At 41.6% G+C, this 13,490-nt stretch overlaps 1 protein-coding gene across 3 annotated transcripts in view; it reads right to left on the bottom strand.

The window, feature by feature from the left end:
• The window catches only part of LOC147013794 (peptidyl-prolyl cis-trans isomerase G-like), a 70,386-nt gene that overhangs the window by 42,641 nt on the left and 14,255 nt on the right, over positions 1-13,490 (bottom strand). For all 3 annotated transcript variants that reach the window (XM_085851019.1, XM_085851021.1, XM_085851020.1), the window contains exons 2-6: positions 13,144-13,221; positions 11,868-11,942; positions 11,436-11,543; positions 7,408-7,452; positions 5,250-5,337 (exon numbers count right to left, since the gene is read on the bottom strand). In XM_085851019.1, the coding sequence (XP_085707145.1) occupies positions 5,250-5,337; positions 7,408-7,452; positions 11,436-11,543; positions 11,868-11,942; positions 13,144-13,221 (394 nt within the window). The remainder of the gene's footprint in view (positions 1-5,249; positions 5,338-7,407; positions 7,453-11,435; positions 11,544-11,867; positions 11,943-13,143; positions 13,222-13,490) is intronic.

Genomic DNA, 13,490 nt, shown 5'->3' with positions numbered 1-13,490 from the left:
CACACGGTTGCAAGAAGCCTGGCATTCATCGGGGGAAAGCAGACGACGGCCCCACCCCCCAACGAATAACATCTGCGCCGGCCAACGCAGCAGGAGAATAACCCAACACCAAGGATTATAAAGCGACACCAACTATAAAAAAGAAGAATGAGAAAGGCCCCGATTCGGCGAGGAAACGCCCTGTTTCTGGAAGCTTCCCGCGCGTGCTGGAAGAGGTGAGCGGAAGGGAGGGCGAGGCGCCATGACGATAAAAGGGCACGCCGAACGCAAGGTCGCGCTCTGCGCTGAGCTGGAGGTTGTAAGGTGTGTGGAGGAGAGAAAAGTGTCGTGTCGGAGTTGTGGGCAGTGTGTGGAGCCGTGGTAGGGGACTGGAGAGAGCGGAGCGCAGCGGAGCCAAGGCGCGCGGCCTGCCGTACCGTACCGTAGGTCGTTGGAGAGGGAACGTTGAGGGTCGCCCAAGCAAGTCACCACGAGGGTGAAGGTAGCCAGCCCGGTCTCTCGGAGCCTTTGCGGTCTACACGGCTCCATGCCTATAAAGACCCCAAGAGGTCCAGTCTACCCCTCGTCTTTCCTGGGGTTTTCTCTTTGTTGCTTTTGAATGAAAGTTGTGGCGCCATGTCCGTAAGTAGAACTGTTAAGTGTGTACATAAAAGATAGACGGTAGTAGCTCTTTTGCATTGCTTTTGTCCCTTACATGTTACATAATTGCATGCGTGCTTTTGTTTTTGCCTTTGTCGATTGCAAACTGCATGCGTGTCTTGCTTGCTTGATTATATGACTGCATATGTGCCTCTATTTCAATAAATGTGCTTTTTTTAAATGTTAACCCATTCGTTGCGTCCTTTTCCCTAATTGAACTGCCATAGTGCACTCGGAATATAGTTGGTTGTTAAAAAGCCGATAAAGTGATCGGGTCCAACGGGGCTGCGCGATAAATACCCCGCTCGGTTTTCCCAAAACGAAGCGAGCTGCTTAAGCGGCTCGTTTCCAAGCGGCCCCGTTGAGGTAGTCTCTCTGTAGTCTGCCTGCGCGATTAATTAGGTATATCGACAATTCGGCGATTGACCCTGTAGCGCGGGTAGAATATTGACTAGGCTGTGGTGTGCTCAAAACACACCCATGGCTGGTTTTCGGCGTTGATCCGGAAAGCCGCGACTGGATTGTCCATCCGGTGGGCGAAGCGGCCGCTATTGGTTAAACGCGGTCGTTCGCACGCCGGCGGGCGGAGATCCACAGCAATATATATATATATATATATATATATATATATATATATATATATATATATATATATATATATATATATATATATATATGATGTCTTTTTCCGATTTCCGAATTATAAAGTAGATAATTTGCAATTAAAAGTCGAAATCTTCTTCTTCAGATTAGCCATGACGTCACACACTGAAGTGCACCACCAGATCCGTACTGTCTCCGGGTTGCATCGCGGTATAATTCAACTCAAACGACGAACAATTCTCGATTTTCCACAAATATGCCGAGTCGATGCGTCCTTGATGCTTGTATAGTAATACAAAATCGAGATGGTTTCATGCTACACCAATGGACAAAAGACCCGCAGCTGCCAGGAATTGAACGAGGTTTGTCCGAAATACCTGAGTATGGATCAGGACTAAAAAAAATGTTCACTTTTGTGATTGGAACATTTTACAGAGCACTGTTATGAAACAACAGAGATGGCTAGATCTTGTGGTCACCCACCACGATTGAGAGAGGATGCCATCCCCACGATTAAGTGGAAGAAACAGCCGTCGCTTGAAATTGAAACAACATCTCTACCCAGCTACCAGTACATGTACATGGACACAGATTATTTGAGAGGCGAATCAAACACCTGTTGCCATTGCCCGGCAGTTACCACAAGAACACTTGAAAATAATCATCCATTATTATCAACACAAATTTCTACAAATCAAATGAAGCACCATCTATTTATAGTGGAGAGAATTTATGGATGGATGCATCATCTACTCCTCCAAGAGGATGTGACTGAGGATGCTAAATTACTTTCAGGGTCCCCCACCCCCACACCACCCCCCCCCAAATCTCTCACAAACCATCACCTCCACAATACCCACTACCCCTCCACAACCATCACGCACACCCCACAATGCACCATCCCCCAAAATCCCTAATCATCCCAACAATACCAACCACCACCCTCCCCCACACATACACTCCACTTCACTCCCTCCGCTGGAGCAGGCCATCGACATCTCACGGACATGACGGTGGGACACGGCATGGACACAAATGCCGGCCCGAGAAAGTACAACCGACACGTTCCCATAACATACAAGACACCTGGTCAGCCTGTGATGGTGGGACAAAGCATCGGCCATTGTGTCCGCGGTGTCCAAGTGTGTTGGGTGATGACGGGTATTTCTGCTCAACTAACATATAAACCAATTTATCAATCAATACAAAATGCCTGCCTTATCGAAAATCAACACTCTCGGGCTCTTTTTGACACTGTGATTTGGCAAAAAAAAAATTCAAACTTTTTTTCCATTCAAAATAGACCGTGATAAATGATTCTCAATGGTTTTCATTAAAAAAATAAAAAATAAAAATGTATTGTTTTTGGGTTCCCCTTTAAGCTAGCCAACTTAACCGATAAGCCAACACCAGGCAACTTGCTAGTTGATGGAAATTTATTAAATAAGCTGAGGCCACCATTTTGAATAAATATTTGGATATCGGCCATAATCACCAAAACTCAGATGGCAGACAACCTCTGAAAGAAAGAATACACTCCATGGTGTTTAAAAATTAGAACGGCACTCTTCGACGTCGTGACGTGGACAGATATGCCTCCACCCACATTGTTTGTTGAAGGCATTTATGTAAAAAAAAACAAAAAAAAAAAACATGGCGGCTGAACCATGTGACCGATGAATGCATCAATTATTCCCTCCCCCCCCCCCCCCACCTCCCAGACAATTAAACCCAAGATGACCCCTCAAAAATGCTCATACTTATCAGAAAAAGTGTTCGACGTATGCAATGACGTCATAACGAAGCCACCGAGGACATCAAAATAAATAAATAAATCACATTCCCCATGGGGAGTACTTGACATGAGCCAAGTTTAAATTCTTTCCATGGAGCAGTTTCAGAGAGACAGAAGTCCAAATTTTTCCCTTTTTCAAACATGGCTGCTACACCACATGACCTAAGACATCATGATTATCATTAAATCATTCTCCATGAATAGTCACACCGATGTTGAAAATTGTGTGTTAATCAGATAAGTAGTTGAAGAAAAAAAGGAACAAACCTTGAAGGGCACTCGGTAGAGTGCATACCTCCGCCACATAAAGCCTGATCCACAAGAACATAACGGGCCCAATACATTTTTGAAATATCTTGCTACATAGTAATATATCGTTGTTGGCCCTATCTCTCAATGCTGAAGAATCACTTTAAAAATTAAATAATTCTCGTATCCAGATCCGGATTCAGATCTTCAAAATCAAAACAATTCGTCCATGCGACACCCCCGACATGTCCACCAAGTTTCGTCCGAATCCGTCCACAACTTTTTGAGATATCGTGCTACAGTATATATCATTTTTGGCCCGATCTCGCAATGGTGAAAAAATCACTGAAAAAAATTCAAGTAGATGGATCTGGATCTGGATCTTCACCAAAATTTTATCAGTTCATCCTTGTTGCACACCGAACCTGTCCAAAAAATTTCATCTGGATCTGTCTACAACGGTTTGAGATATCCTGTACACAAACAGACAAACAAACAAGAAGACGATGTCATGCAGAGCACGATACTTATTGTATTGGTGGTTGAATTCAATAACCAAATGTGCAAATCCTCTTGAAATTTAAAGTCAATTGGATGAAAATAGACAATTTTAGAAATTCAGCCTATGTTGACCTCAAAAATAATTGGTGGTTGAGTTCAGTGACCTGATATGCAAAAACTTCCTCAAATTTCAAGTCAATGGTCTTGCTTATGCCAAACTCCACCATGTGGTGAAGTTTCGAGAAGATTGGTTTAAAATTGTGACCTGAAGGCGATAAAGAGACAGACAGACAGACAGACAGACAGACAGACAGACAGACAGACAGACAGACAGACAGACAGACAGACAGACAGACACATAAATAACAAAATCGACTGACCAATGTACTTGAAAAATCTTCAATTTTGCAAGTAACAAACAAGCAGACAGACAGAGAGGGGTGAAAACACAACCTCCTTCACCTTCGGTGGCGGAGGTAATTAGCACAGATGGATGGCCACACGTACGTATGTACGTACGGACGACCTGAAAAAATAATGCCTCCAGCGACTTCGTCAGCGGAGGCATAAAAACACCGTCTCAAAAAATCCCAGGGGATGAGAGTGAGGGAGGAGGTGTTCCCGTTTTGGCACGCGGTCTACTTCTCATATGATGGTCCCCATTATTTACGCCTTGTGGAGTCAGCCAGATGGTTTTTCTGGATCATGTTGGCCAGGTCTCACATTCAACTGAGGCAGGGATTCGGAATTTGTTCAGGGCACCGGCGATAACTCGCCTACTCTTCACGAGAGACACCGTGGGATTATTAACTTCCACGAATGACCAATGCTAGCAGATGAGTCCTCCAGCTCAACGTCCTTCTGAAGGATGGCACAGTTTATAACTGGGTCAAGATTCAAACCTGGGTTAGACAACTTGGAGTAGAGGGTGCATACCTCCAGGCTATCATGCCAGCCCTTCGTGCAAGTTTATACGTCAGTCACAAATACCACGGTAAACCATCCAAAGCCATAATAACAGGAAAGGAAACCATCTACAAGTCTTTTAAAGGTCCCCTGTTTGCAAGCAGCGATTACAGAATCAAACTGCTTTTGATCAGGACCACTGTGCTTTGTGAGAGTCTGCATATCTGGCAGCAAAATTCCACATCTTTGATAACATTGTCAGTTGCAGTAATTAAAAAAAAAAAAAATTGAGAGTGGTGTCATCACTCATAACAGCAGTTATAGAAGACAAGTTATAGAGTTATAGAGTTATAACAGCAGTTATAGAAGATATTATATTTAGACAAGAAGCTCTTGTCTAAATAATAAAATAAAATAAAAACACTGACCTTGGGATTCAAGAATTCTCACAGTCATATGTTTTATCAGTCACATAAAAGTCAGACGGCATTACAAAGGACTCATGCAAGAGAAAAAAAGTAGTAATAAATTGCATTTCCCGAATGTAACCACTCACATGAAGAACTGGGAGCCATTTGTGTCTTTGCCACGGTTTGCCATAGAGACGAGATATTCCTTATTATGCTTCAGGTCAAAGGATTCATCTGCAATTGCACAATGCAACAACATGCACGTAAAAGCACTGCAACTGTCAATGGAACCAGAAATACGCACGTGCATGCACACACGGTGTTTTCGGTTCATCGAGAAGATAACTAGGGTTCGTACAGCCAAGAAAATATCATGTTTGAAAGTTTTCAAGGGTGCCCCCAGGGTAAAATAAACCTTTTCTGGAAGATTTTTCAGAGTAAAATGACCTGTTCTCAAGGGGATATTTGAATAAACTTAATTGTAAATGTGCTGCTATTTACCTAACTCTTCTATTAAAACATACCAACATTGTAAAAGACAAATAGTTTGTTCAAGGCAAAAGGAATTTTTATTGCAAGCAAAAATTATTATATATATATATATATATATATATATATATATATATATATATATATATATATATATATATATATATATATATATATCCTTTGTACCACAACACCTGCCCTGCTGTTCACATTTAATAAAGATGAGCACTTTCTCAAGGCCTTTAAGTTTCTCAACCAACTGACATGAAATGATGTGCAATTCATTCTCCTCCACCTGAATAGCCCCAAATGTCTCGCATATATCCTCCTGAATACATTATAAGGTGGATTCAAATATGAAAGTCTCCCAATTCATCATATCGAATGCAAACTGAACGACAATTACACCACCGTTTGTCCTTCTTCTTCTTATCAAGTCTGCTCTCACACCAAACTCAGATGACATTGATACTCAGTTTTCAGTCCCTTCGATCATGCATTGATGTGTGGAGTTCCTCCATCTCCTCGCTTAGGGAATAGAACCACAGTTTGTTAACGGAATGTTTCCCACATCATTTGCATGTGGCAGCAGCACGGGTCACGTGCAGTTGCTATCGTATCCTGGAAAAATACCACATTCAACTTGCATGAGCAATGAGCTTTCATCAAATTGTTTTTGCACACGAGCGGGCAAACAATGGGCGTGAAGAGAGTTTGGAGTCGGGTGCAGAAGTTAAAAGAGGGTTGTGTAAAGCAGCGAAAATGAGCCTCGTTCCAGATGACCCCGAACAAGCCATTCACTGAACAACATTTGGCATGTGGAAGAATTGGTGATGAACAATCGCCAGGATAACAGTGGAAGAAATCACGATGGATACACAGGCTCATCAAATGTTTCTGCGTTTGATTTTGCACACCCATCTCAAAATGTCAAAAGTTTTTACATGTAGGGTGCCACAAATGCTTACAAACAAAAAGCCACACGATTCTCCATGTTGACTTGAAATGCAGGGAGTGTAGGGGGTGGGGGGGACAGTTAGTGAACACCAATGTGACGAAGCCTGAATGCCCTTCTGAATCCAGAAACCAAGAAGGCAGTCGACACAATTGAAGCATTCACTCACCTTCAAATAAATTTTGTGCGCAGGCATCAGTCGAGATGATGGTGGCCATTTTTGGGGATGCTCGTGGCATCATTCTCACCCATTGCATTCCAAAATGGACAACTGTTACTAGAAACAGTTTCAGCGAAATGTTGGAAAAATCGTTTTTCAGCCATGCAGAAGAAACGTCCAGAACTTTCAGTCAGGGTTTCGCTTCCACCATGACAACACTTCACCACATCGGAACGCTCAGCGCTCAGGTGTAAGAATTATCCTCAGGTACTATAATCGAGAAGTAACGTCGTCATTTTTTCTAAATCTTTCATGCTTGAACTAAACGAGGAGACCATCATATTTGAATGCATCTCATTGTCTCCGTGACATTTATAATAACGAATCATGAAAAAGATAATTATTTTTATCCCCTTCGTACGTGGTTTGCACCTGGCGAGATGTGCATTTCTGCAAATATTCCACGTAATGCATTCATTATTAAATGACGTTTCTAGCCTAACATTGTTAAAGTTGCCGAGGTATTGCGCATTAAATTATATAAATAGCTGATAATTAGGAATGCTCAACAAAAGTATTTTTAAACAAACGGACAAACTGCTTTTACAGCACAGGTATTTTGAGTGTTAAATCTAGGTAAATTAAAAGCACAAAATGATTGAGTACCATACACTCAAACAGCAATATCGAAATATCTTACCTTCAAAAAAGTCACCATAAATCGATTCTCCACCTTTTCCATTTCCTGTGTAGAACAATGGAATCAGCAACGTTAAATACTTTCCAAAACGACTCGGTGGTTAATTATTCTGCAGTTATATCCTAATGATTGTCAGCATAGGTGTTTGTAAACCTCAGTTAGCATCGGCCAGAATGTCTAGTTGGCTCCCTCTCACCCTCGGTGTCATGTACATCTCTTTTTACCTGCGACGTGTCACAGGTCTACAAGAGCTCTGCATGGTTGTTGCCGTTGATATTGTGGTCGATTTTTGAAATGTGCACCCATTGGTCAGACAGATGCCAGACCATACCCACATTTGTCACTCGACTCCATCCACAATGGAACCCAGCCAAAATAATATGGCTGCCATGTTGGTTTTCTGGTGGGTCGAAGACATCAGGCCTGTAGGCCTCAGCTGGTTATACACTGCCTGGGCTAGTTGCATCAGGTTTCCATTGGCTTTGTTTGGGTCGAGTGTTACTTACGATGAGGTACCCCGAAAAATCTAATCAATGACGAACAAAAATAATTCGTGAGGTTTAATCAAGCCCATCAGCAGACACGGTACGCGCCTCAACAAAAATAGCGTTAAGTAATTTTTCAACGTCCCCATATTGGGGTTAAACAATCCGTGGCCATGTGACTTATCAGCTCCTTCTGATATAACCATAGCTAATAGCTGATATGGATGAGAGGTGTCGAGTTAATTGTTTAATAGCACATGAAATGTGCATTTCTCAAAAGTGTTCTTCATCTTTTAAGAGTGCTTTAAATGCACGTTTCCTAATCAGCCCGTTAACGGATTTAGTCACAGGTCGTGACCACAGTGCAGTTATTCTTGTCCCCATCCGTGTATTCCTGACAGAGTCTGCTCTTATAAGATCAACTTACCGCCAGTCGAAGCACGCCATTTGGTCGTTTCGGTTTCTTTTCTGCCATATTCGCTTCTCACGTCCCGATCCCCATTATTTATTAAACCTGTGATTTCTTTTAAATGTTTGCAATGCATTTTGAGCCACGATCCCGTCCTCTGGCGTAATCAAATTCCCGCCCCCCCCCCCCCCCGTAGAACCATGCACCAAGGCCGCCGCGCAGTTAAAGTAATAAAAGACAACTGCATTGTCACAGGTTTAACCAGTTCACCTCCACTCAGCGTCTTGGGAGTTAATTCTCCCAAAAGGGAGGTTAAGCAATTGCTTCACTCCTGTCTGTCCTTCTGTCTACAAACGCCAGTTTATGATTGCGGTACAACTTGATTTCAATTGAATGTTATATTTAGAACACCAATTGGAAAACTAACCTGTAGTTTAGCAGTATTTTGGCTCCGAATTTGTCCTGATCACATATGCTCGGAGAGGAGTAAGATTTTATATATATATATATATATATATATATATATATATATATATATATATATATACTTTTTTTTTTTTACTCTGTCTATCTGCCTGGCAGTCAAACAAAATTGAAAATCATTCCAAACAGGAAACTTACTGGCAGTGTATAATCAGCAGGGGAACCCAAATGCTCAGACCACCTCGACGCTAATCTATCACTCGATACCCTACAAAACAGATATGATGCATCTTCTTCAGATTTATAAAACAGGTAAATTTGCAATTAAAATACTAAATCTTCTTCTTCTTCTTCTTCTTCTTCTTCTTCACGATTAGCTGTGACGTCTCACCATGATGGCGAGCGCCACTTTCGTATTGTTTACGGGTTACATTGCGGTAAAATTTAACTCAAATGGCAAATAATTTTCGAATTTCTACAAATATGCTTCGCCCATGCATTCAACAAATATGCCCTGGTGGTTGCAGTAATACAAACCGAGATGGTTTCATGCTACATCAATGGCCGAAAGATTGAAGGGTTGCCAGAAATTGGATGAAGTTTATCCAAACTAGCCGAGTGTGGATCGGGCCGGCAAAATATTTGGTTTTATGCTCAGAACATTTTACAGAGCACAGTTAGGAAACAACAGAGATGGCTAGATCTTGTGGTTATCCACCACAATTGAGAAGATTCCATACCTATGATTAAGCGGAAGAAACAGGCATTGCTCGAAACTGGAGCATCTCTACCCAGCTACCGGCATATATACACGGGCGATGAATCAAACACCTGTTGCCATTTTTCGGCAGTTACAACAAGAGCACTGCAAAAATAATGATCTATTATCAACACAAGTTTCTCCAAATCAAATGAACTACCATCTATTTATAGTGGAGAGAAAGTCTGTCTTTGTATGTATCATCTGCTCCTCAGAGATCATTTGACCAAGGACGCTAAATTACTTTCAGGGTTCCCCCCCTCCACCATTCACCCACAATCATCACCAACACCACAATACACACCACCATCCCACAGCCCACCCCCCCACAATACCAACATCCCACACAATACCCACCACTCCCACCCCCCCCCCCCACACAATCATCACCAATAACCACCACGACCCCATACCATCTCCTTCAACAATCCCCATCTACTGGAAAGGGACATCGACACCTCACGTACATGACAGTGGGACACGCCACAGAAACAAATTACGTCCAGGAAAAGTGTGAAGCGGGACAATCCCGTAACATACAAGACACCTGGTCAGTCTGCAATGGTGGGACAAAGTATTCGTTGCCCATTTTGTCCGCGATGTCAGAGTGTTATTGGCAGTGCCCGTGCTGTCGGGCGATGATGGGAATTTCTGTTCGAGTCATATATAAACCGATTTATCAATTAATACAAAATCCCTCCCTGATAAACCATCAACTGAACAGAAAATCAAACCCGACTGAGCTGAAGTAATCATGCGACCAGCGCTTTCATCTTCACAAACACTTCCGCTTTCTTCCTCTGAATCGCTTGCACAAGGCTCAAAACGATTCGGCTCCACAATTCCCCCGGAAAAGCTTCCATCGCTAATTTTGTCTCCAATAGCTTCTTCAAAATCCCAATGATCACTTTCAACATTCTGAGAACCTTCAGTGTCACCAAAGACTGTGGAATCAGTGTCAGAATCCGAGCTGACCTGCACTGTTTCTCTACGTAAAACCGCAGTTTGTATCAAGTTGAGTTCACAGTGTAATGTTCAGTGGTGAAATCGAAAACCGACACTTGGCCTTTTTTTGACACTTTGTGATTGGCAAATTAGATCGCGATTAATGATTCCCAATGGTTTTCAGAAAAAAAAATTGCTTTTGGGTTCCCCTTTAAAGATGTCATAAAGGACACAAATTACAGGTATGAAGAACTAATGTAACATGTTAAAAAAGGTGGTGTAAAAGATGCTGCATTAACAGCAGCAAACTTCCGAAAAAAACAATTTCTACAACCTTTAAAATCCTTATTTTATTTAAATTAAATTACATACTTATACACTGTTGAACACAAATCGCCTTTTTTGGCACTTTCAAAATCCTTCCGTTTAGGAGTACTTGAACAAAACATTACTACAACGTCTGGACCAATCAAATTTTCTGCTGGCTGACCTGCCCGCCCATGTCCTTTTTCTCAAGTCTGCGTGGGGTAAGGTGTTCTATGAACTCTCAAGTTTTGTTTGCCTTTTCCATTTATGTACAACGAGCAAAATAACCATTAATAACTTGTAATTAATTGGATAGGAACTGAAAGGACAGGAGGACCCTAGAACAATAACAATGCCGTGAATAATGAATTAAATCGAGACCAATAACAATCCCCAAAATGACTGGACTTGAAGCACCTTTTGTCTACACGGTCACTGGCATGGTGAACTCATTGACCATGTTGACAAGAGACTAGTTTTGACTGGGCAGAACAAAATAAAACTTCGAAGCAAATTTAGAGGTCGTAAGCATACTTGCAAGACTAATAATTATGCTAATGAAGCTTGGCAACGATGTGCAAAGAGATGAGAGAGGAGACAGGAAACCGGACAGATTTTGGGATGCAAATTGTTAATTGCCTTGGTCATAAGATGCATGAAACGATAGTTTCTTATTTTTAAAGAGCTGATAAAGTCATACCTTCACTAAAATCTCCACCTTGAATCATAAAGTCTTTCACAATCCGATGGAAAGGTGTCCCTTTGTAATGCAAAGGCTTTTGAGTTGTTTTACCCACACCTCTCTCGCCTGGACAATAAAAACAAAAAAAAACATTTGAGTTCAATGCAAAGCAAATACTGTAAAGGAGCATCTGATAAGATCAACACAAGCTTCTCAACTTTGATCAAAGTGGCCATCCATTTATTATTTATGCAAATCTTTGACCCCATGATTATGTACCAAATCGCCCTGAAAAAGTGACCTTTACAGGATTTTTTAAAATTCAGGATTACTTTCTCAAATTAATGTAATTTGTAACATTTTTCATCTCCAGCCCCCACAAATTCATTCTGACATGTTTGTCCCCATAATCCTAAGATAAGGATGCATGGGACATGTAAAATAACTTACCGGAGCAAAGACAACGGAAGTTTTCACAAGTCTTTGGGCATTTGTCCGAGAACAACTCAAACACAATCCTTCCGGCTGTTTGCAAGTGAATTACAAAAAAAACAGGTGAAGTCAAAAACACTCGCAGCTTCATTACCCAAGATATCGAAAAGATGACAAAGACGACGCATTCGTTATGGAAATTTACACTATCAATCAAATAAAATAATAAATAAAAACATGCATGCACATACACAGACCATCTGAAATTCTTCCATTCTGATAAAAAGGATGTACACACAAGGATATACAGACGCAGGAGACCACTTGACACATCAATACCATGTATTCTCCACGTTTCTGACCACCCTGGAAAATACTATCACCGTATCCTGCGCGCCATTTATTTTATTTATTTGGCTGAGGATTTACTATATTTATTCAAGGAGATAGGGATGGGCCAGGCATCGACCTGGGGAATGGCCAGACGGAAGCCCATGGAGTACTGGCGGAAAGTGGACGCAGCGACGCGCTGCTCCGGCGCGTGCTCCCATACCTGACCTGAGCTGAGCGAAGCTTGGTCGAGGTCGAGGTCGAGGCAGTTTATTCCTTGTTTAGTTCGTGAAACACCGAGCTAACGGTTCCAACAGAAAACTGATTTCTTGGAACGCCGGCCGCATTTTCCATCCAATCATCACGCAACTTTGTTAAAAAAATTAAAAAAAGATTATCCATGGGTAGGTGCTTTTATGTTTAAAGTTTTGTGTCAATAACTCAAACGGTTTTGGAGGTGAAAAAGTGAGGGCGGAAGAAAAAACAAAAAGTGAGGGCCTCAGCTGACATTCCACAACATGGTTGAGGATGGCTGTGGACGCCTATTACTAGTATATTTTCCTCCCAATGCAAACAAATGAACTACATTGTCCCACAACACCGTACACATGCAAAACAATCTCCAACCTACACACATCACAACTCCATCACATTTGGCTAGTTTCAAGCAACCTACCTTTCCTGCCAATATCTCCATCCCTATGCAGGGTTTTCATGAAGTTTTAAACGAGATGGCTGGGTTCATTAAAATAGACATCCCGCTCGGCCTGCAGACGGTTTCTAACAAATACCCCACCACCTCCATGCCTCAACGCCTTAAAGTCCTTGTCCAAATTCAGTTCAAACTTATCAACTGCCCCTGCTACTGTCACCTTCCCAAGAAAACCATTCCATATGATAACATGGATCCTTTTCAAGAGCTGCAATAAGGCTTATGGAATCAACATCTCATTGAACATCTCACCAGGAACATTGTTGATGGAGATGTCAAAAAAGCAACGGGTTCTTTGCTTCACACCCATATTGACTACATCAACGAAAGCTGGTGAGACAGTCAAGGCCACAAGACATGATAATTATTTCAGGTAATACAGAATGCAGAATAAACTTCACCAAATGCAGAAGTCAACACAAAATGTTCTAAAATATATAAATAAACAACAAAACAGGTAAGACATTTCAAGTTAAAATTGATGCGAGAACCATTAAATACGATTCTAGGAACACCATGGAATGTTTCAGTAGAGAAACAAACTTCTATTGACACATTAGAACCAGGTATAAAAGTTTTAAAATGAAAAGCTTCTATAT

Source organism: Eptatretus burgeri, chromosome 13, assembly GCF_056783735.1.
Source record: "Eptatretus burgeri isolate ZD-2024b chromosome 13, Ebu_testis_v1, whole genome shotgun sequence".
NCBI classification, from domain to species: domain Eukaryota; kingdom Metazoa; phylum Chordata; class Myxini; order Myxiniformes; family Myxinidae; genus Eptatretus; species Eptatretus burgeri.
Note: the sequence above shows the minus strand (reverse complement) of the source record. Positions and strands in the feature narration are given on the sequence as shown.